The 23044-nt window shown below is 52.0% G+C and overlaps 8 protein-coding genes across 8 annotated transcripts in view; 4 read left to right on the top strand and 4 right to left on the bottom strand.

The window, feature by feature from the left end:
* Positions 1–91: 91 nt before the first annotated feature.
* On the bottom strand, positions 92–4310 carry CIN8 (kinesin motor protein cin8). The gene is made up of 2 exons (XM_018277014.2): positions 1328–4310; positions 92–1281 (listed from the first exon to the last, which is right to left on the bottom strand). Exons 1-2 carry the CDS (start codon positions 3926–3928, stop codon positions 391–393), a joined length of 3492 nt encoding a protein of 1163 aa, XP_018128920.2. The 5' UTR covers positions 3929–4310; the 3' UTR covers positions 92–390.
* Positions 4311–4416: 106 nt separating this feature from the next.
* VE01_07580 (uncharacterized protein) lies at positions 4417–6503 on the top strand. The gene is made up of 2 exons (XM_018277013.2): positions 4417–4612; positions 4675–6503. Exons 1-2 carry the CDS (start codon positions 4561–4563, stop codon positions 6204–6206), a joined length of 1584 nt encoding a protein of 527 aa, XP_018128921.1. The 5' UTR covers positions 4417–4560; the 3' UTR covers positions 6207–6503.
* Positions 6504–6697: 194 nt separating this feature from the next.
* On the bottom strand, positions 6698–9280 carry PNG1 (peptide-N4-(N-acetyl-beta- glucosaminyl)asparagine amidase). Its single transcript, XM_018277012.2, has 2 exons — positions 8183–9280; positions 6698–8122 (listed from the first exon to the last, which is right to left on the bottom strand). The coding sequence occupies exons 1-2, from the start codon at positions 8713–8715 to the stop codon at positions 7237–7239; spliced, it is 1419 nt and encodes a 472-aa protein (XP_018128960.1). The 5' UTR covers positions 8716–9280; the 3' UTR covers positions 6698–7236.
* A 464-nt stretch (positions 9281–9744) lies between these two features.
* UTP4 (U3 small nucleolar RNA-associated protein) lies at positions 9745–12892 on the bottom strand. Its single transcript, XM_018277011.2, has 2 exons — positions 11760–12892; positions 9745–11710 (listed from the first exon to the last, which is right to left on the bottom strand). Exons 1-2 carry the CDS (start codon positions 12775–12777, stop codon positions 9975–9977), a joined length of 2754 nt encoding a protein of 917 aa, XP_018128959.1. The 5' UTR covers positions 12778–12892; the 3' UTR covers positions 9745–9974.
* Positions 12893–12985: 93 nt separating this feature from the next.
* On the bottom strand, positions 12986–14214 carry VE01_07577 (uncharacterized protein). Its single transcript, XM_018277010.2, has 2 exons — positions 13960–14214; positions 12986–13908 (listed from the first exon to the last, which is right to left on the bottom strand). Exons 1-2 carry the CDS (start codon positions 14109–14111, stop codon positions 13077–13079), a joined length of 984 nt encoding a protein of 327 aa, XP_018128967.1. The 5' UTR covers positions 14112–14214; the 3' UTR covers positions 12986–13076.
* A 164-nt stretch (positions 14215–14378) lies between these two features.
* On the top strand, positions 14379–15234 carry VE01_07576 (uncharacterized protein; the record flags this gene model as incomplete). The annotated part of the gene is made up of 3 exons (XM_018277009.2): positions 14379–14727; positions 14782–15177; positions 15230–15234. Exons 1-3 carry the CDS (start codon positions 14535–14537, stop codon positions 15232–15234), a joined length of 594 nt encoding a protein of 197 aa, XP_018128966.1. The 5' UTR covers positions 14379–14534.
* A 937-nt stretch (positions 15235–16171) lies between these two features.
* VE01_07575 (uncharacterized protein) lies at positions 16172–17154 on the top strand. The gene has a single exon (XM_018277008.2). The coding sequence runs from the start codon at positions 16317–16319 to the stop codon at positions 17124–17126; it is 810 nt and encodes a 269-aa protein (XP_018128965.1). The 5' UTR covers positions 16172–16316; the 3' UTR covers positions 17127–17154.
* Positions 17155–19917: 2763 nt separating this feature from the next.
* The window catches only part of VE01_07574 (uncharacterized protein), a gene marked incomplete at its 5' end in the record, with an annotated part of 4389 nt that continues 1262 nt past the window's right edge, over positions 19918–23044 (top strand). The window contains 3 exons of the mRNA XM_059463893.1: positions 19918–20554; positions 20610–22144; positions 22199–22907. Of these exons, the coding sequence (XP_059319571.1) occupies positions 19918–20554; positions 20610–22144; positions 22199–22907 (2881 nt within the window). The remainder of the gene's footprint in view (positions 20555–20609; positions 22145–22198; positions 22908–23044) is intronic.

Raw genomic sequence — 23044 nt, 5'->3', positions numbered from 1 at the left:
CCAGGACTAAATACTGCTGTAGCTGACTATCATTTCTGCTTCTTGTGCCTGAGAACATCAAAATTTACAGTTTATAGTTATTCAGCATATGCGCATAGTAAAGCACAGTATTCATACCGATCTAAATGCATAATTGAAATTTTATTCTCGACCAACTTCATACAGAACCGAGGGAGACCCAAGCCCCTTTCAAGTATTACTTCAAACAGAAGGGTCCCAGAACGATACTGAACCCAGGTATCACCATAAACCTTGACAACAGAAAGACAAACACCACACTATCCCTCCGTCCCCAAGGCCGTTGCGCCGATAAAGTAGCCAGCCGCCAGTGCTCAAAAGCAAACCAAGGCCATCAATCAATCCCTAAACACCTCCCCCCACAGTAAATATCTATGATAACCCTCCCCCAATTCTCGGGCTCCTCCTCCTCCCAGTGCTTTGTGAGAACGCAGCAACGGGGATTATATTATTCTCCCTCCCCTCAAGTGGCACAACCGTTGCCCTCTTGGCCGATTTCTGCGGAAGCCTCATTCCACTAGCAGTCATGCTGCGTTTGAATGCGGGTCGTGCCTCGGCATCATTGCTGGAGGCTGTGTCGGTACTGAGGGGTACGGAGCCTAGCGACCCGGCGTGTATATTGAGATCGATTTCCCTAAGTCCGAGAGTTGGCGCCGTCTCCGATGTGGGATTGGAAGGAGGAGATACCTCTTCTTCTTTGGCTGGTGTAGCCACGTCGTTGAAGATCACTGGGATGTATTTGGTGGGCGACACCAACGGAGTAGTGGAGACAGCCGGTTGTCGGACATTTTCTAACAGCTTCTCATGCGGCTCTGTGCGAGGCAACGTTGTTGGGAACTGATATTGCTGCTTGAGTGGAGTGTTGCCTGTAGGGACGTATTCCTGGAGAAGAGTGCTGACGATGTTTGAGCGTAATTCTGCAAGAGGCTGGCGTAATGTCGTATCGAGTGGTGATAAAGCATCTTGTAATGTGGTCGTCTTGGTTGCCATCTCTTCGCCCAGGTCCTTCACCCTGTCATATGAGGACGTAAAGTGAGTTCCAATATTGCTGTAAGAATCGCTAACAGTCGATGAAAGGTCCTTCAGAGACTGCGCATGGCTATCGTGGTGCTCGGCATTCTGTGTTCGTGCGCGGCTGACGAAGTCGTCCAGAGCCTCCATGTGAATGGCAATATCCTTCATTTGCTCGTCCACAATACGGATAGTCTCCTCATGGACAGATTTTGTTGTCGATTGGATGGATGCATTGTGCTTGTTGGCGGTCTATGTATGTTAGCAGAGTTTCGATTACATCGAGCAATGTACTTACTATCCAATCTTCCTTCAGCTTTGTCTTCAAGTTTTCGCGAGACAGGTGAACTTCTTCCACAAGCTTCTGCTCCTTCTCGTTCCATGCATCCATACTCTGGTTATACGCAGACCTAGATGCCTCAAATGTAGCCTCAGAGCTCTTGATACTTTCCTTAACCGCAGTGACTTTAGCTTCAACTCTAGCATCTTGCCTCTCACCCTGAGACATAACAAGAGTGGTGATCTGTCGGAGGAGGTTCTCGCGATCTGTAGCAGCTTGCTCACGCTCCTCAACAATCACGCGTTCCAGCTGGGATGTTGCCGCAGAGTTTGACTCCACCAAAGCTTCGCTAGCTGCATTGAGTTGATTTCGAAGGTCATCGGCTTCGGCTTTCTGCGAGTTAACGTGCTTGATAAGATCTTCAAACATGCCCTTGAAGTCGCGACCAAGTGAGCTATAAGACGTATGGAGCTGGGAATGGAAGGTGTCAAGTTCACTCAACACCTCGCCAGAAATGCGTTCAGCAGCACCAGAGAGGCCCTGCAATCCCTCCCCGACGCGGGATTTAACAACTTCCCGTAAGACCTTGATTTCCTCAAGAACCTCATCCATCTTATCCTTTGCCTGGCTGGTCTGCTGAGAAACCTCTCCCCGCGATGCTTCGAATAAAGCCACATTCTCACTAAGAAATGCTTGCGTAGCCCCAAGCTTCTCCAGCTCCTCCTGAACAAACGACTGCATCCTGGTGGAAACACTTGCCATGAGCTCCTCCTGCTGCGCTCTAAATTCTTCAACACGAGATTCGACCAGGCTTGTCACATCGGAAACTTGGGTCTGCGAGAGACCCCAAGTGCTTCTATTTATCGATTGGAGGTTGGACTTCCTGCGGATTTTCGAGTGAAGGCTGCCGACATCGGTGACGGTCTTCTCCAAAGTAGATATCAACGTCGAGCCGACTTCTGCCAATTCCTCCTCGGTGCGCTCATGCGCTTTCCTTAGCATTTCTTCCTCGGATAGAAGCTGGCGGGTTTGGGTAAGAACGGTTTCGGTTTGCTCAAGTACGTCTTTCGTCTCGTCTAACGTTGCTCGCGTGCCTTCATTCTCCCTCTTGAGGTTCATAAAGTTGGCGGTCAGTGAATGTAGATCCTGGACCTTATTCCGGAGGTTGATTTCCATCGTCTCAATCTTCGCGCTGAGTTCTTCACTTAATATCCTCCTCGACTCTCTCTCCACCGTCATTTCTTCAAAGCTTTCGTTCGTCATATAAACTCCATTTCGCTGCCGTGTGGCAATCAGCTCGCTCTTTAATTTTTCGATCTCGCTGGTGAACTCCTTGAGCAGAGTCTTCTTGTCTATCTTCGGGTTGACTTGTGGTTTATTCCGGATGTTCTTCGCGCGGAAGGCATAGTCCAGAGTGGATATTGTCTCCTCGAGGTTGCTCTTAGCTGGGGAGACAGTCGCAATAATGCAAGTCTTGGTCCGTCCTCCAAGCGAATCTTGCAGCAGTCTCGTGAGTTTCGATTCGCGATATGGGATATGAGAGCTCTTATCGACCAATGCATTGATAACTCGCCCAAGTGTTAACAGACTCTTGTTAATAAGACCCGCTTCGGCTGCGCGTTTGTTCTCAGCGCCACTTCGCTGAATGTTTTCGCTACCTGCCAGATCCACCAGGTTGAGCTTTCCGGCGCTGATGTAGTCCTCGCCGTTCTCGCCCGTGCGCTTGACATACGCGGTGACCGTGAACACCGTATGACTTCTACTACTGAGGTCGTTGCACTTGGTGGCTGCCACTTGACGCTTGTGACTCCCATTCTGGAGCAATTTCACCCCCTCCACCGCGCTCTTGATGTGTGCCTCCTCCATACCCTGGACGAAAGTCGCCGCGTGTCCCTTCTTGCCAGCATCCTCGTAAATCTTAAGTTTGCTGGTTTCGTCGGCGGAGATAAGGTCGCGAAGCTCTTCGTTGTAAAGTTCGATGAATGAGCACTTCACAGAGCTCTCCGCATCATCAATCTCGAGCTTGTTGAAAAGCGCGTAGAGAGCCCGAGGAATAATACCAGCCGCGTCCGACAACATGCCCAGGGTATCGTCCATATCTCCCGACATCGTATAAGTCTTCCCTGTCCCCGTCTGGCCATACGCGAAAATGGTGCAGTTGAAGCCCGCGATCATCTCATCCAATATCGGCGTCACGACATCGTCGTATATCATCGCCTGGTCAGCGGCCGGGGAAAAGACCTTGTCGAAGTGGTACGTCTTGTTGCTCAACGCGCTTGGTCCCATCAAAAGGTCGATGCTGTTCCCGCGGACACCATCTGTTGTCAAAACAACTCCGCTGTTTTCTCGGACCTCGCGGTCATTGCGCCCTCGACACCTCACAACGACATTTATGTTTGTCTCCTCCGGGCCATCGCGTTCGAAGTCCCTCTCCTTCCTCTTTGTTCCTGTCGTAGCTGCAGAAGCTATCGAGTCCGCTGGCGAGATTGCACCGTTTCGGTCCATTCGGCTGGCTGGTCGTACTGAGTTTGCCCTAGCTGTGGATGGGCGAGGACGTGGTGGGCGCATACTGTTCTTCCTTGAAGGCGCGACAGATGTCGGCCGTGGCATACCTGCCATAGGACCGTTTGTGTGTAGATGAGGCCCTGTGTGTATAGTAAAAAGAGCTTTCTAGCTTGGGCAATGTGCCCTTCGTCGAGCAGTGGGCAAGCTTCTATACCCTTGTCGAGCGATTGCAAGCGTGTAAATCGAGGTAATCGGTGCCAATGCAGCTGTTCGTTTGCTAAAACATGAGACAATACAACGTGTAAAGATATACAGGTCAGGTGTTAGAGCATCTCAGATGCAGTCCGCTCCTGACAATTTTCCTCGTAGACGTTGGTTGGTGTACTGGTTGGCGGGTTGGTGTATAGAGTACATTCGATGGTCGGTGTGGTTGAATTCGGCAGGGCAGACAAGCTCGATGTAAACAAAGCGTCGCCATAAACAGAAGGGCCCCTAAAACAGTTTAGCGTTTCGTCCCATTTGGGTTTAGGCGAAGGTGGGGCAGATCAGGCACTATCTTGGCCCTCGCAGGGCCTTATCATCATTGGCTTATCGCTGTTGCCCGCTATTGTCCACGAGTTGCTTCCTGTAACCTTAGGAGATACTGGACTGTTCACGACGATAGAAACACGACAACAAAGGCTTCTCTCCATCCTGAGCTGAGATACACTTACATACCTGTTCCTTATCGACCGCCCACAGTGGCCATGTCGCAGTTCAGCGCTGCTGTGACACCAGGAAGGTCGCTGGGGTTTCTAGGTACCGCTTCACTGCTCACCAGGCGAAAGAACAAGCAACAGTAACTAACACCCCCCCCTCAGCTCTAGGATCCTCCCTCCACGACATCGTAACAAGACTCAAAGCCGAACCCCAAACCTTCGGCAAGCTCGAACTGATCTACTCCCCCGACCACCCCGTCACCGAGCCCGTCATCGTGAGCCTCCCCACCAACGGACTCCGCCTCCGCTTCGACGGCCCCGAACAACGCCTCCGACTCATAGAGATCACCGACTTCTCCAAGAGCAAGCTAACCTACAAAAACATCGATATCGTCAAGCCCGCCAGCCCTGCCTCTCCCAGTAGCACATCATCCAGCATCCCCGACTCCTCCTCAGCGGGGCCAACATTCAAACACATCTACAACAAGCTCCTCGCGCCCTCCTACCCAGGCGACTATGTCCCCCCCGACGCGAACGGAGACGGCAAATACGGCGTCTACATCCTCTCCTACCCAGGCATAGCATTTACCTTCCCCGTCCTCGCCTCGACCTGGAACCCCTCCAAAGACTACGCCACCATGCTCGCGCTGCCCTCCACCAAGCCCGCGACCTCGATGGCCGTCTTCATCGGCGACAGCTGGGTCGAGGCGCAGAAAGTGCTGTATGACGAGCTCCTCGAAGATCCGCGCTCTTACTCCCCGAGCCATAAGGGGAAAGACGTTTACCCTGATGAGATAAGCCTCGTGAATATCTTCGGCGAGGGAAAACTCCGCCTCGACCGCGCGTGGGGGTCTACACCCTTCTGGCTGTTCCTGGGCCAAACCACACCCCAAGAACTGGTCGCCGAGTTAGGACCACCGGACGCAATATACCGTAAATCCGACCAGCGAATGGCAATCCACAAAGCGCGCGCAGGCAGCGAAAGCCAACAAACCCGCCCTCACCTCGAACCCCCAGGTCAAGATGACTCAACAGACACCGACGCATCATCGATCCGCACCGGGACCTCCGTTTCAGGGGATGAATCGGACAGCGGATCCGTGGACGGTAAAATGTCCAAGGAGTGTTTTTACAATTACTTCTACCACGGCTTCGACATCCTCGTTTCTCCCCCCACCTCCCCCTCTCGTCCACCCCCCTCCACCCCCACCGCCATCTCCGACGACCACCCCTCCCCCCCAGACCAAACACTACTCTCCCCCGCCCCCCTCGTCGCCACAAAACTAATCCTCCACTCCAACATCCCCGGCTCCTACGCATTCAACCGCCACCGTCGCTGTCGCTGGTCTCTCTCCTACCTCTCCTCCCCCTCGCCACCCACCTCTGAATCGCCCTACTCCGAGATCGCAACCCGGCTGCACGAGGAGTGGAAGTCCATATATGCGACGGAGGAGGAGGCTGTGCAGAGACAGAGGGGCATGGTGCTTAATAGGGATTGGGGCGATAGTCCGGGGAGTAGTGTTGATTTGCTTGGGGATTGGGAGGAAGGGACGACTGGGGCGGGGGGAAGGGGGGAGGGGGTGGCTAGTGCGGGGGGGAATGGGGGGTTGGGGAATACGACTCTGTATGGGTTTCCGGGGTTGGTGTTTGAAGTGTTGAGAGGGGGGGTGGTGTGTGGGTTGACTGTGTTTTGAGGGTTCTATCTTTTTAGGGGGGTGGAGGGGGTGGGAAGAGGGGTTATGGTGTTAGAGGGGGAGCATTTGAGTGCGTGGGTGGTATGGGGTTTGGGAGGTATTGATATAACAATCCGGCGGGCTATTCTTCCATCACTCGAGGCGAGCATGCTATGTATATACCTATCACGTTATGCTTGTTTGAATGCCATTACTATCAGCCAAAACCGTCAATCCCACAGAAGTTATCTCACATAAAATGAATGTCGACCGACTGAAGCAAAACACATAAGTTCACAACCACGCATCAAAAGCAAGATCATATAATATAAAGCACATAGAATCTCAATTCATTTCTATTTTCCTATACACACCCCCCATCCCCATCCCCTTCCCTTTCAATCCCCCATCCCCAATCCCCAATACCCCATCCCACCAAATATTTCCATACCCAAATACGCCCCAAAATCCCATCCCATCCCGCCTTTCCCATCCCCACCAACCCCTCCCCGTCCCTAAATGCCTCTCCCAGATGACAAAAAACCGGATATCGTCGAATGTGATCAAGACCGTCCCACCCAAAAATCCCCCCAAAGCCCAAAAGCCCTAGATAATAATAATAAATATATGTGTGTTTCCCAAAATAAACGCCTTGCCCTTCCACGACCCTCCCCGTTGACTGATCGACTCGATGGCCGATGACTTGACCCCGGACGATCTGCATGCTATGCTGATGTGACGAAACGAAATGTGACGAAACGGGACGCCGGTGACTGGCTTCGCTAGGCGCTAGCTATATACAGCTTGTGTCGTGATGTGATGTGTTCCTCCCCATTGTGTGTGTTCGTGGCGGCGACAGGTGGAGCGCCGTCGTGTTGTGAACGGCTTCTTCATTACGCACACCACGCCTCTAGTGTGCGGTGGTATTGCCAACCTGGTAGGCGCGTCGTGTTTACCTCCAGGTGTAGCTGCGTACCCCAATGTTATTGGTGTGAGGCTTTACCACCAGTGTAGATACCACCAGAGTAGTCGAACCCCAAAGCCGAGTACTTCAGTAAGTAGGATCACGGGGTAAGTTATTATTCCTCGGCCCCGCCTCCCCCCTCGCGCGCGTCCACTCCTCATTCCCACTCTGCCTCCCCGCCGGCTGCTCAGCAGGCAGTTTCTGGTCATCGCTCGTGCTCCTCGACGTTGAGTTCGGCGGCGGTGGCGGTGGCGGGGGTTGATTCGACGTCATCGTTGGCTCCGCTACCATATCCGGGACATTGACGCGGACGGACTGCGCGATGGAAGATACCACGTACCCGCGCAATTCGCGGTCCTCGCGACTATCCTCCTTCTCGAGGCGGAAGCGCTCTTCCTTCGGTAGGTTGGCGCGGCGGAGGGTGCGGATCTCGTTGAGGATGTAGAGGAGGACCTCTTCGGGGCAGCGATTGCGGTGTTCCGCGTGATCTGCCTTGCGGACATATCTGCGCGTGACATCCGTGACGCCATCAGCAGAGAAGCCGATACAATACGAGATCTTCTTCCCCCAGCCATCAGTGTATAGCCTAGGATTATCCCACGACTCCTCACACGCATCAACATGCACCCATCTCTTCTGCATCTCCGAGTACACCTCCGTCCACACATGATCCTCGGCATTCCAGACCCAGCGTACCCGGCCACCGACCGCACGACAGAGCATGCTGAAGCAGTTGGCCCACTCGCCGCAGCGGCCGCGTCGGGTTTGCATGAGGCGCCACACGTCGCTGTAGCGGGGGAAGCGCTCGTAGGCGCCGCAGTCGCCGGCGGAGCAGCGGTAGAGTTCTACGCGGAGGGCGCCGCAGGCGGCTTCGTCGGGGGTGGGGCGTGCCATGCCTTGGGCGACGGTGGGGGACATGCAGACGGGGCAGGCGGGGTTGTTGACCCAGGTGAAGAAGGAGCGTTTGAACCATCTGGGGTGAGGTTAGTCGATGCACTTCGAATCGTGGAATAGAGTAAATGGGGGAGCGTACCTTAATAATGCGCGGATGACGCAATCCTGATACCCCCACTCTGGCTTCCTCCCATCGCCCATACTCTCCGCCTGAGCCTGCAGCACTTCGCTCTCCTCCTGTGCCTCGCCGTATATCCTATCCAACGGCAGCGCCAGCAACGCCTCATCCAACAACCCCGGATTCTCGTAGTTCGTCGGCATCGCCGACAGCGTAAGCAACAAATTCCTAAACTTCTGACTCTGCGAATCATTCGGCGGCGACGGCAATTTCGGCAGCCTCCTCAACGACGAGTAACTCGGCGGCGTCTGTCCCGTCGCCGCGGAACTCGAAGTCGTCGGCCTCATCGGCCTCGAGCTCGACCCTACATCCCCGCGCAAATCCGATGACGACGCTCGCTCCCTCGGCGACGGGGAACCATTGCGCGACCGCGAGCGATCGAGCTCGTTTAACCGCTTCGTGCGCAGCAGCTGCTCGAACTGCACGCGCAGGTCTTTGGCCCATGCCTCGTCGAACTCCTGCGGCGGGCGCGGAGGCCCATTCGAGTCCGCCATGAGGTAAAGGCTGATGTGGAGGGTTGCCGCGGACTCGACCGAGCCGGTTTGGTGGTGCTTGCTGCTGCTGTTGTCGTCGTCGTCGTGTCGTGGCTGGTGGTGTTTCCCTATGGTGACGGTGATGGTGGTTGTGTATTCGTGTTCGTCGGTTTAATGAGAGATGTGTTGTAGTCGTTGATGATTGATGTGATGTCGTTTCGTTCGGGGTTTGCGCAGGGTGTGAGTCGTGATATCGCGTGGAGGGTGGAGGTGAGGTGGGAGGTGGACCGCAGCACCAGCACAGCCAGGCTTCAAATCGCCACTTTCGGTCTCGTCGCAGTAGTCGCAGTAGTACGTACAGCCGGCAGGGTCGCGGGTACAATTATAGAAACAATGAGGCCCTTCTTTCGTGCCTTTCACAGAGTATAACACTGTCGCATATTTCGATGAAGTATTGGCGATGCAATATGTAGGACTGTCTGTGTTGTAGGAAGAGATTTAATCGTTTGTAGTCTGTAACAGTGGTTGTTCGATGGGGGATGGGCCTTTTCGGAGGTTCGTTGGTAAAATGGGGCTTGGATGTCTCTTTTGCCTGGTTGACGGCGAAAGTGCTGGCGTGGAGAGCTGACGACGCTTCACACCACACTAGTAGATTGGTGCCTGGATTATATGGCCACAACCACGAATAACTGCGAGTAACGACGACTAACGGGGACTGACTAAGACTAACTGCGACTAATCACGAATAACCACCATAACGGAGAGATCTGATTGGTTGAGTGGGGCAAAACGTTAAAATGGGTACGCGCAGTTACACGCAGCCAGTACAAAATTTGATAAAAAGGGGACAGGGGGACGAGGGGGAGGACGGGGAGGATGGGGGGGACGGGGGGAACGACGGGGCAAAATCATCCCCCCCGGCTATGTCGTTCTTACTTGTTGTATAGTATAGTAATACAGTAGAGAAGAGTATAGAATACTACAGTAAATAATAGTAAAGCGGTATAGTATAGTACTACAGTAGAGTAATAGATAGTAAAGTAGTACTTCCTCTAGTTATGAAACACGGCGGTGAATACTGGACATCACATAACCACACAGACAGAACACTATTACTATGGATACCATGGGATGAACGATAGAATGGGTATCCGTAGTCATATTAGAAAACTCTGGCTGTGTGCATCCATCCATCCCTACTACTCCTACTCCACATACTCTACAAAAACCCAATCCAACAACACCCACACACACACACACACAAGAACCCAGAACTCCCCTCACAGTCCACGCTTCTCCCACTCCTGGTCCCCATAGTACCTCGGTGGCAACTCCAGCTCCCACTCTGGCCGCTCCACCAGCGCAATCTCCAGCCCGCTGCTGCTCGCTGGAGCCTCGCCACCACCACCACCCAGGCTGACAATCCCCATAATGGGTCTGTATTTGTACGTATGCCACCAGTGTGGCGGGTGCTCTGAGCTCCCCTCCTCGTCGCCGTACTCCGTCAGCTCGCCTGCCTGCGCTCCCCCCTCCACGTCCCCACCACGACGCAACTTGCCCTGTGCGCCCCCACCCGCCTCGTCGCTCCCCTTACCGTAGTCCATGCGGTCCTCCTCGTCATCCTCGTCGTCGTCGAGGATGCCAACGTGATTCCGCAGGTTAATCTCACGGGGTTTACTGCTGTCGTCCTCGTGGTTTACACGCTGCATCTTGCGTGACATGCCGCTCGTGAGCTGCTCGTCCGGGATCTTACTCCCGGCGCCCGAGGTGCCTTTGCGCGGGTTGTCCTGACCGGCAATGTGCATGTGTTTCCTCTTGCGTTGTGCGTTCGCTTCCGTCTCGGGTGGGAAGTCTCGTGAGAGGTCGAACATGAACATCCACTTGCTCCCGTACAGCCATAGTCTCTCCTTGGAGTCGGCTACATCCCAGAAGCACCCCATGGCTTGGTCCCGGAGACCCTTGAACTCATCGGGAAATTTTGTGGTGGGGTTGCTTCTCGACCAAGGTGTCAGTTTGCCACTTTTGGCTTCAAACTCAAAAACTGCAGATGTCGCCGTTACCACTAGCATGCGGTCTTCCGTCTCGGGCGCTATCGATGCTGCACATGGTCGGAACGATAGCACGACAGCAGCTGCAGGGAGCTTGGGAAGAGAAGAGGTGGATGGGTTACGCGTCCAGGATTGTCCCTTTAACGTAATCGACTTGGTTGCATCCTCGCTGTCCGATTCGTCCGACGATGATTCTGGAGACGCGTCACTCTCTGCTATATCATCCGAGTCAGCGCCATTCTGATCTCCATCGTCCTTCAAGAGCCAGGTATCGATGTATCCCGCTAGATCGCTAACTGCCAGGATGCGGCTGTCAGACGAAAAGGCGATGCGGTTGATATTCCTCTCGTAGTCTCCCAGACCGCCAAACCTAGTGGCCTTGTCTACCTTCCTGTCTAGTCGTGACAGCTTTGCGGGAGAGGGTAAAACCCTGACAGTTGACGGCGACTTTGCAACGTCACCCACGATACGCGTGGCAACAATGCGGTTGTCTCTTCGCACAATTACTAGCCATTGGCCATCCGGAGAAAACTGAACAAGACGTGCTCCACCACGGGACAGTTTTTCGGAAAGATCCAACTTTGACACTCTTAAAGCATCCCCTTGGTTCCCACCTCGTGATCTCAATTGGAAGAGTTTGACTTCGCTGTTCGTGGATAGTGCGAGAAGACCACCGTGTGCAGCCACAGAGGCAGAATTGATATTAGCTTCTCCCTTGATAATGACCTTAGCCACTAGCTTCCTGCTGCGGTGACGCTCCTCGGATTCGCTATCGGATTCGGCATTGTCGTTGGCTTGCGTAAGCTTGCTCACGCGCCAGATGTGAACCTCGCGGTCCCACCAGCTCATCAGAAGTCTCTTCGCAGGCACACTCTGCACTATCGGTTCTTGGGGGAGGTATGGCAGCATGCGCTGGTTCTCCGCACCGAACTCCCGAAGGGGAAGGACGATTGGTGTCGCATCGGGTCCTGATGATAATTAGTATTTGTAAGATGGGCCAGGGGTATAAAAACATACCTCCAGATACGACAAAGCTCATCCCACGGCCCTCGAAGGATGTCATAGTCTTGACATCGTGGTTGTGGAGTCGTTTATGGCTGACTTCTGCCCAACGAGATTTCGGGCCTCCTGACTGCTTGTAAACGACGGTCCGTCTATCCATGCCTCCGCTGAAAACTGTCGATCCATCTGCACTTGCTGCAAGACTGAGAATATCCTGTCGGTGGCTCTTGATACGTTGAATCAAGGTATAAGTCTTTCCATCCCATATCCGCAGTTCTCCGGTAGAGTCTCCAGACACGATATTCCCGTTCGGCAGGCACTTCACTGCCCAAACTATGATCTCTTTCGGTCCACCCGATGGTCCGCTGCCAAGTGATATGCTCCTAATCGAAGACCCATTTCGACTGTCATAAACTCTGATTGTGCTATCTGTGCACCCAGCAACCACAATATTGCGGTCCTGGAAGTTGACGCTTATAATCTTCGCCTTCTTCGCCGATGGTCGAACAAGAACACGCTGCAGTTTGAGGTCGTCATCGGCCGTAGAGTAAAGCACAAGAGCACCGTCTGTACACCCAGTGATCAAGTTCTGCCCATTCCAAGCCCCATTCTCCTGTTGCTGACCAGGTGCCAATTGCGGTTGGGCAGCCAGGCACCAGATCTCGCCGTGGTTCCCGCTCGATTGGCGCAGCGGCTGCAGGCGCTCAAGGTCCCATTCCGTCACCGTTGTAGTGTAGCCAATGCTGAAGAGTCGAAGTTTTCCCGGTATAATTTTGCCATCGTGGTCTTCCTCATCTGGATCCTGCACCCAGGCCAGCCCATCTACGCTGCGATCCTGGCCGCCTCGCAGGATCGTCTCTTGGAACCAGGCGCCATTTAACGGGTTCCAGATCTCGATGTCACCGTTGGCTCGTCCTATCGCAAGGCGGAGAGTGTCGGATTTATTCGCTCTGCCGAGATGCGAATGAGAGAATGCTACGGCATTGATTGTTGACGGGGAATATGGCACGAAGCGACAGCGGTGGACGTCCATGGCGCCGATATTACTTGGTACCTCGACAGCAAAAAAGTTCGACAAGAGGCAATGAAGATAAATTCAGGCGATAAACAAAATGGTCCGTGCGCTTGGTCTGTGCGGGGCGAACTTTGTATGGTGGTGGGTCGAAGGCTTCTAGCGGGGATTCACTGAGGATTGTCCCCCCACTGTGCAGAGTTCCACCATGGGGGCTTAGACTTTTCAACTTCTACATAATTAAAAGACTCGGCCTCAGCGTACTTCAATGAGCAAATTAATAATTCCTTCTATCTCTGGGGATGAGTATCTGTAGGCCGTCAAAGAATGGCCACGGCAGATGCATAGCTGACCGAAGAGTCCTTGATATCCTTCACGTCGCTGCTGCGCTCATACCGAACGAACTTAAATCGCCCACCATTCTCAGCAGAGATCTTCCCCTCTTGTTCGAGAACTTCTAATGCCGCCATGACAACTCCAATAGGATGACGGCCGCATACAGTGTTACCTGTATCCTTCAAGTTGTCCAGGAACCCCTGGTGTTTCCCTTCTTCAATGGCATCCATGGCCAGTTTGTCTATCCTGCCTATACTCTCATGGATCCAAGGGTTTGTAGGCGTTTTATCGCGCCGACTGAGGTTGTAGCCTTCGGAGTTCGCAGAAGGTGATGCGGGGAGGTAGTATGTATACTGGAACCTTTCGCCCCAGTGGCAGAAGTCTGAGCTCACCACAAAGACCGATGTTGGATCAGCGAGGTAAGGCGCAAATATCTCGCCATAACTTCGCTCGGTCAATCCAGATGTAGCGCCAACGAGGACTGGGACGAGCAGAGGGAAGTCGTCGGGGGAGCTGAAGGTGTTTGAAAGGACCTTGTAGATGTAGGGGAGATGCATCTCAAGACTGTGCTCAGCTTCCTCGGTTTTCGCTTTCCACGCATCGAACTTCGAGGTTGCTTGAAGTTCTTTGATGGTTGCCTGGTCTAGCTTGAGGTTGCCCAATGGCGTAGCATAATATTCCTGTGAGGAAATCGCGCAGCCGGACAGATACATGGTGTGAGACGGGCCCAGGAGGAAGATGCGTTTGGCCTTTGAGAGGTCCAGGGACTTGTACGCCCAAGCAGCAGCAGGGCCGGAATATGAGTAGCCGGCATGACTGGACCTGGATTAGAATGCTCATACTGTATGGGAATATTCTAATACTCACGGCGCAATAATCACTCTCGCGCCTGGAACAGGTAGTTTGTTGCCATCGATGCTGTCGGGCACCTGGGCCAGCCAGCCATCGAGCTCGCTCGACAGCGTCGCCGGAGCTGAGGAATACCACGAGCCTGCATGGCTTGCAGCTCTGGTTGACATTTTTCGCAGTAGCCTTCTATACTCCGAATGTAGTATGATTATCCGTAGTGATCTTCAACAATATCTCTATGAGGGAGTTACGTATTCGTACGATCGTGGGGTGTTGCACCACGAGGCTGACAAGGCGGATAGATGGTCACCCTGTTATCAGCGATAACCGATAACCCCGCGCGCGCCCAAGCTCTTCCAGTTCTGGTGTTAGTCCCAAGTCGCGTCTTCGCAAATGGCACTTTACGCGGTTCTGATCCACGTTTCCTTCCAGCCACCTCTTTCGCACCTCCTCACACATCAATTCCACCATCCCATAATAACAAACAAATACTTACATTCAGTATCCTGATAACTCAATTCATCACTTCATATCCTTCTAATTACTCAATCCCAACTCAATCAACAATCCCTCAATCCCCAAACTCAATCAAAATGCTCCTCAAACGCAAGCGCTCCGACTCCGAGATCTCCAGCCAGAGCTTCTCCATGTCTCCCAGCCCAACACAACACATGGCCTCCTCACCCTACCCATCCCAATTCAACCACGAAATCACCCCCCTCCACCTCTCCAGCCGAACCCGAAAGCGCGTTCGCGACAACCGTCCCTCAGAGCACCAGATCCATGGTAAGTACCCCTTGGTTCACGCGTTCCCTTCAAAGCAAAACTAACTCCCCCCAGAAAACACACTCAACCTCCTCTTCTCGGCTCAAAAACAACACCACCAACAGCAACAAGCCGAACCCACATTCCCCCAGCAAGAACCTACGATGGCCATGTCTCCCCCGCCCCAGCAGCAATCCTCACTGCACTCCTTCTGGGCCCTCCCCGCGCGCCGCGACTCCAGCGTCCATTCCACCACCCCCTCAGCAGCAGCGCCGTGTTTCCAGGAGACGAACTGCGAGGACTGCGATGTGGTGCTTGTTAATGGGGATGGCGATTCGATGGAGATGGATATCGATGTTGATATGTACGGTGGCGTCGGGGCGGACGGGTTTGCGTGCTCGCAGTGTAGGAGGCAGGTGTGTCATGGGTGTGCGGTGTCGAATTTGGGGGTGCAGAGGAGGTGTCTTGGTTGTGCGGGGCAGAGGAGGTGGGTTGGGGGGCTGGGGTGGGTTAATGTTTGAAGGTTGAGGAGAGGGAAGGGGGGATGTAGAGCGTTTTGGGGGGTCGGGGGGAACAGATGTTGACCGGAGATGGCGACACTGGGCGTTTTTAAAGGCTGGGTTACCATTTTCCATCGACCCTCGAGTTGAGGGTCGATTTTATTTAATATGGGGTAGAGTTGAAGTCTGGGGCATCATATCTTGATAGGGCACGGGTGTATAGCTTTTGTACTCATCAGAAGTGGAGGGTTTTGTATCCTGGCTAGCCAATGGCACGCTCGAAGGTCTAAGGACAAGTCTTGCATAGCTAGATGTTAATATATGGGATTAAAGATGATTGAATTTCTCGCTCCAGTTCAATTTCTGGGATTTCGTGTTGCTTAGACATGGGAAGAGGGACTTGGCGTGGCTGAGGCGTCAGAACAGCAATTTAGCTCGTTCAAAGGCCATAATGTGAATTATCCATGATTTTAATTATGGGCATGTGTAGTTGGGAACTTATATTTGAACCATGGTGCTTTGGCAGCGCATGATTAGAGGCAGGGGTGGTGCTGTCAAAATTGCCTCAAAGCTAATCTCTTCCTTTCCGTCACGCACCGGCCCGACCGCCATTGGCCCTGACACCAAGAAGAAATTATCTGACAGTATATTAACCGACCACAACTTTGAAATACACAATACAGCGACAAAAGTCTGCGCACGGGGCTGTGCGTGCACGGTTTGCGGTATAAACCAACACTCATTTATAAACCAACAGACTCATTTCACGCCAACCCTTGATATCAGGGTCATTTTCGCCCTGCCAAGATTTTAGCTCACGGCCTTAACAAGACTATTGGCAACAACGGCTGCCTGTCTGCTATCTGCCTATATAAGCCCTTGCTAGACCCAACCACATCGGGTGTGATTCGACCGTGAGCTCTAACTTTCTGTCATGGCAGGCGCAGTAGAGCCTCAATTTTAAGTTAGTCTTGTTTCCTATTGTTATGTCTGTTCCTGGGGTGATTGACCCTGGCCATCGTGCCATGGTATAAGTACAATGCACCGCAGCTCGCGTTCCCCGTGTGAAGCTCACACATCCAATCGTCCCTTTACCCCCAATTCCTCACGATGAAGTTCCCAACCATCCCCCTCCTGATCACGGCCCTCGCCAGCATTGCCGCCGCAGATGTCGCCGCCGCAGACAATACAGTCTACGGAATCATGTTCTCCCCGCCCCAACAGAACACCGCCCGCACCCCATCCGCCAGGGCAATCACCCACGCCTCCTCTCACATCAAAGGACGACAAGTCTTCTCCCTAGGCGCGCGACAAACCTGCGGCCACGGCTCAACATGCAAAGAAATCTGCGAGGGGTGCGGAACCACCTCCTGCGGCGTCCAGGACACAGACGGGTCGTGCATCTGTGCCAACGAGGCGGGGTCCTGCGCGTGGCCTGGGGACGGTTCTGAGAGTGGCAGCGGCGGGTCGGGTAGCGGTGACGACGACCCTAAAGGCGCTTATAGCGTTAGTCCGTATTGTGGGTGGGGTGCGACGTGTCTTGAGTCTTGTGATGCTTGTGGAACGGATTATTGTGGTGTTAGGCTCATGGCGGTGGGGAATGCATGTGTCTGCCGGAGTTTGGATGGGGAATGCCCTTCTGGTTCTGCTGGGGACCACCGCGTCGGTTTGGGGAGGGGGAATGGGACGAGCTCTGATAGTACCTACCAGTCATCGACAACAGGTACCGGCACCGATTTGCCGAAGTCGACGGGCGATGTGAGCAGCGAGACGACGACTAGCGGTGCCGCATCGACTACTCAGGATTCAACACCGACTCAGACCTCTGACGTTAACCTGCCGGGCGCTGCACCGGGAAGGATGGAGGTTGCTGTTGGGGCGGCTGTGGTGGGGGTTGCGGCGTTGGTGATGGCGCTGTAGGGAGACGGATATAACGGGCATTGGGTTGGGTTGGGGGATGGAAAGCGTGGGGAGCTTTGGGGATGGGGGTATACCGTCGAACTTGGATTCGACGCGCAGATTGCTGATGGTATTTAGATGTGGTGATCAAGCGCTGTTGGTGTCATGTTTTTCAGCGTAGCTTGTCTTATATTAATCTCTAATGTAATGATGATATTTGTGAGTGATTAAATATCCTTGTTTTGTTTACAGTTACTACGAACATTCAAAGCCGTGCTCGGGACCAAAATCCTTCTCTAGTCTGTTAAGGGTCACGGTTTGAATTGTGGCTATGAGTGATTAGGAGCTTATATTTAAATTGTAGTTACTGTAATCTATATCCTTGCATGGTTACTGTCGAGGTTGTGGGCGGTATGAGTAACTGACATGTTAAAATCTCTAATATAATAATAATATTCGTATGTAACGTATTTCACATGCGAGCTGCGCACCACAACACCAAAAATTGACTATTCCTACTACTACACTACCACCACCCTACATAATGACCCCCATTCAATTGCAATTGATTCCTGGCGCCTCTCGCACGTACGGGTATTATGTACGATCTTCTCACATCGGCCACAGCGCCGTTGTTGGCCCTTAGAACCCACCTGCCGAGTAGTCTCACTTGCTACCTCTATACGGACTTGAGCTTCAACCTCAGCACTCTAAAGGATATCCTCTCCCTCTCGTATAGAGAGACTACCTCCTTGCATTATACGCCTCTTACGCCTTCGCCCTAGGCCGCGCATCGATTGTCCCATTCCTTCATAGAATCGCCTTCTAGGTACTAGGCTACGAAGGCCACCTTAGCTTGTTTAGTCAGAAAGGCCCCTAGTTAGTAGCAGAAAATGGCGTAGAGGGAGGCCATGAACTCGTTAAGTTCCTAGGTAGAATCGCCCCTGTACACCTTAGGTTACTTAACCTTACCCATTAGCCTATAGGCTAGCGTTACCTCCCTAGATACAGTAGAGGCAGTCTCGTGGTCATCCTCTATTTAGGGTCCTGCCCATTCTTCAATCTCTTAGCGTTGCCTTTTCTAACGACTTTCTTCTTAGATCTAGGCTTGCTTCTCTGTAAAAGCCCTAACTTCCTTAGGGTAGGAGCTATAGTCCTCACCGTGCGACCGTCAGAATAGCTGTACGGCTTCTTCCATGGTATTAATATAGGCCCTCTCTTCGTCCATCCTCTTCCAAAGGTCGGCTAGCTTTAAGGCCATATCCTAGGGCTTGCCCGTCGCAGAGTTGTCGACTTCTGTGGCAGTAGGCCTCAAGTCTGGCTCGACAGCTTCTACAGTCGGCGTCGCTCCTCCCGAGGTCGCCTAGGTGATTCTTCTTTCCTGGCTAGCCATTCTGAACTGGTAGGCTAGATATGGGTTGAGCCGATAGAATTGTAAAGCGTAGTAGCTAGGGTCTCACGGGAGTCCAGGGAACCAGGTCAGAAGGCGGGAAGTGAGATCGTATTGCAAGACAGTAGGTCTACGTATGTACAGCGACTATCGGCTGGAGGCCTCCTTCTGAGGCTTCCAGCTCCTTATGTCCTACGTTCCTACGTTCCTACATACCCTGGTTTACCGAGCCCTAGTGGCCCTACTAGGGGGCAGCCCCTTGTTGGATTTCTGGTGTGTTGAGCAGCGGAACAGCATTGGACGAGGCAAATCACAGGTGACGGGCACAGTGGTATCAACAGCATCAATTATAATGATTAGATAGATAACTAGAATAGTAGGATAGATCATAGGAATATATAAATCTATATGTCCGTGATCGACGATGTGAGTTGACGTGGCTCAGCTGCGTGGTGACTAAGCATATTCCAACACCCCTAAGTTCAGGGCGGCCTCACGTGATGGGCCGCCTTACAGCAACGTATGTCTTGCATGGGAAGGAGTGAACGAGGTAAAAGGGGACAAATCCACCTGCCAATATTTAAGGGTTGTGGTTATTGCCACACGGCACATTATGCCATTCGACCAACTTATTCGTCTAGTGTCAAGAGCAGGATTGTTTTCTAGGTAGGGAGGCAGACTCGGTAGTTACGGAGTGGAATGATGTTTTCTTCCAGCTAAAATTTCGTAATAAAATTTGGTATACTGTACTAGGCACACTATTCATAATAAATGTTGGAAGAAGCCAGGCCCGAAGTTTTCTGTGCCGACTATGGTCACCATATCAGTTGCCCACATGGAATAAACATACATCCTCTGATTGTGGCTTGGTTAATTTCAAGCCACAGCACTGGCCAAGCAAGCCAAGGGAGCATTCCGGAGCCGGAAAAACCCGTAAACGTATGGCACTGGCAGGTGCCACAAATCGACAGCCCCACGGATGATTAATGGTACAGTAGAGCCCCTGTTATAGCGATGTAAATTTAACCAGACCTAAGTATCGTTATAATTGAAATATCGGTATAACGGTAGCGTAACACCATACAAAAACGCCTAATTCGTCACCTTAAAAAATATCGTTATATACATGATTATCGGCTAAACTGCCATCGTTATAACAGGGGTTCTACTGTAGAACTCTGGTTAAGCCACGGGCCGTCGCGCTAACCCTTGGAGCGGGGTAGCATTTTAGCGCGACACCCCAGCCGTTTTATGAGGCTGAACCTCAATCTCATTCATCATTCCAGTCTCATTACTGTGTCAACATCCCCTCATTCAATACTACTCCGCACTCATTATCTGCTTACCATTTGTTGACAACCCTGTGAGGAAGACTTTCAATTTGCTGCATACACTTCTGACTTATTCCAGCTTCGATAAATCATGTCCGGCGCTGAAGCAGGTCTTGTCCTTGGCACCATCTCAGCAATCATTTCAATCATTGATGCCACCAAAAAAGTTTACGAGGCTGTCGAAGACGAAGTTGGCCTCCCAACAAATTTCAAAAAGTCGGCAACGAAACTCCCTCTTATCTTAAAACTCCTCGAACATGCGGAAGAATACGTTAATAACGAGACGGACGAGTCGATAAAGGCTGCGTTTACACCTACTTTAGAGGATTGTAAAGTTCAAGCTATACAACTTCAAGAGTTGTTTGAAAAGGTCATGCCAGGAGAGGGTGACTCAAGGTGGGACCGATATATGAAAGCTGCTCGGACGATTGGCGAAGGCGGTCGTGTGGAGAGTCTGGTTGGGAGGATTTTAGACGACTTGCAACTCTTAGCAACGAGGTTTCCAGAAGTAACGACATCAAGAGGCAAAGACCAGCTGGCAACGGCCATCGAGGAGGTGACTAAGATGGAGCCTTCTTTACCTGACGGCTTTGAGCAGACGCCTGCATACGCACACTATGGAAGTGGCGCCCAAAACGTTCACTTGGGGGGGGGGAATCAGTACATTAATGGTCCTGGCAATCAGCTCAACGGCCCAGGCAATCAGTACAATGGAACCAATCATATTGGTATGCCAATGTCATAGTCCTTGTACAAGGGTTTTGTAGTTAACAAATGTTGTAGTTAATAATCATAAAATTACAACTCCCGATGATATAGATCGATCTTGTCTCCGGTCTCTGCGATGCCCTGATACGCTAGCTGTCAAAAATCGGCTGAAAGAGAATAAGGACAAGTTGCTCCCTAAATCCATCGACTGGATTCTTCAAGACCCTAGATATATTAGTTGGAAGGATGGAGAGGATGTATGTTTACTCTGGATCAAGGGCGGCGCGGGCAAAGGAAAGACTATGATCTCGATTGGCCTTATTGAGCGACTTTCACGTCCACAAGATGAATCTACCGTGGTGACCTATTTCTTCTGTCAAGAGGCCGATTATGAGCTTAAAACCCTTGAAGCAATCATTAAGGGCCTGATTCTGCAATTAGTTACTCAGCAAAAGGATCTCAAAGAGTCTTTGCGACGCCGTTGGGATACTACAAACGAACGTTTTGATGAGGATGTTACGTCGTGGCGAACGCTCTGGAACATCTTTTTAGAGATGCTAAGCCGATGCAAGTGCCCGAGAGTGTACGTGATCGTGGATGCTCTTGATGAGTGCCAAGATGATGGCATGGCAGATTTTCTAAAGCTTATTGTCCGAACAGGGCTCGATCAACCCTCCAAAATCAAATGGCTGCTGACTAGTCGACCATTGGATAGCGCTGAGCGAGAGTTGTTAGCTGGATCTGATCAGGTAGGGATCAGCTTAGAGCTCAACCAAAAACAACTTTCTGAAGTTGTAAAGACTTTCATCGCTTCAAAAGCAATTGAACTCGACCGTCGCCACCATTATGGACCAACATTGCGGCAGAAGGTAGAGACTGAGCTTGCTGCAAAGGCTGAGGACACAATGTTGTGGGTAAGCTTAGTATGCAGGAGACTCGAGAGCGTACACCGGGACAAGGTTTTGACCACAATTCAAGATTTGCCGCCAGATCTGCCTGATTTTTATCGTCGGGTATTCAATCAGCTTAATGAAGGCGAGTCAGCCGTTGTCAAGGGATGTATGCGACTCCTCAAGGCAATGATGCTGGCCTATCGACCTCTGAATGTGGAAGAGGTGGGTAGCGTGACAGGTCTGTCTAAACAATTGGTTGCTATTGAAGTGTGGGTTGATCGATGTGCTTCATTTGTCAAGAGACGAGGAACAGACATCGAATTTGTTCATCAATCGGCTCGAGATTTCCTGGCTGGAAGGGATGGACAATCTATATTCAACTCCTATGAACATTATGGGCATGGTGAGATTGCGCTTAATTGTCTCTCCCATTTAACCAAACGACTCAAGATAAATCTTGCTGATCTGTCGCGACCTGATTCAACTAGGGAATCGATGAAAACGAATGCACTCTTGATTAGCGTGGACTATACAGCTACCTTCTGGGTTCAGCACATGGAGTGCGTCAAGCGAACCACGCTGGTACAAAATGCTCTCGCTGAGCAAGGGGAGGCTAGTACATTCCTCCGCACAAGGTTATTAGAGTGGCTAGAATGCCTGAGTTTATTGGATAGGCTCCCAAGCGCTATTGAGACATTAAGTACATTTACAGACGTGGTGCGTAATAGACATCAATTTCCAATGTCATTATCTGACTGAAGTCTCGTCTAGATAAAAAAAAACCCTTCGCTATCGAATCTTGTGCAAGATGCTACACGTTTCTTGTTGCGACACTACCTGACAATAGCAACTTGGCCATTACAAATTTATAGCTCTGCGATAGTCTTCAGCCCTCGAACAAGTGTAGTAAGGACAAACAACCTAGACAAGCTTCCTATGTGGTTAGGAACGCTCCCCCAAGTGGAAGACTCGTGGGCTTCTCTAATCCAGACACTCGCAGGCCACTTGGGCTGGGTCGAGGCTGTAGCCTTCTCGCCAGACGGCAAGCACATCGCCTCAGGGTCTAGGGACAACACCATCAAACTATGGGATGCTAGCACAGGCAGCCTCCAGAAGACGCTCGCGAGCCACTTAGGTTTAGTAGGGGCTATAGCCTTCTCACTAGACGGTAAGCACATCGCCTCAGGGTCTGGGGACAACACTATTAAGCTATGGGATGCTAGTACAGGCAGCCTCCAGAAGACACTTGTAGGCCACTTAGACTTAGTTAAGGCTATAGCCTTCTCGCTAGACGGCAAGCACATTGCCTCAGGGTCTTGGGACAATACTATTAAGCTATGGGATGCTAGCATAGGCAGCCTCCAGAAGACGCTCGTAGGCCACTTAGACTGGGTTGAGGCTATAGCCTTCTCGCCAGACAGTAAGCACATCGCTTCAGGGTCTAGGGACAACACTATCAAGCTATGGGATGCTAGCACAGGCAGCCTCCAGAAGACGCTTGTAGGCCACTTAGGCTGGGTTAGAACTATAGCCTTCTCACTAGATGGCAAGCAGATCGCTACAGGGTCTAATGACAACACCATTAAGCTGTGGAATGCTAGCGCTAGCATAGGCGGC

This window comes from Pseudogymnoascus verrucosus, assembly GCF_001662655.1.
Source record: "Pseudogymnoascus verrucosus strain UAMH 10579 unplaced genomic scaffold scaffold_32, whole genome shotgun sequence".
Lineage (NCBI taxonomy): Eukaryota > Fungi > Ascomycota > Leotiomycetes > Thelebolales > Thelebolaceae > Pseudogymnoascus > Pseudogymnoascus verrucosus.
The sequence above is the reverse complement of the archived record's forward strand: the minus strand, read 5'-3'. Positions and strand labels throughout refer to the sequence as shown.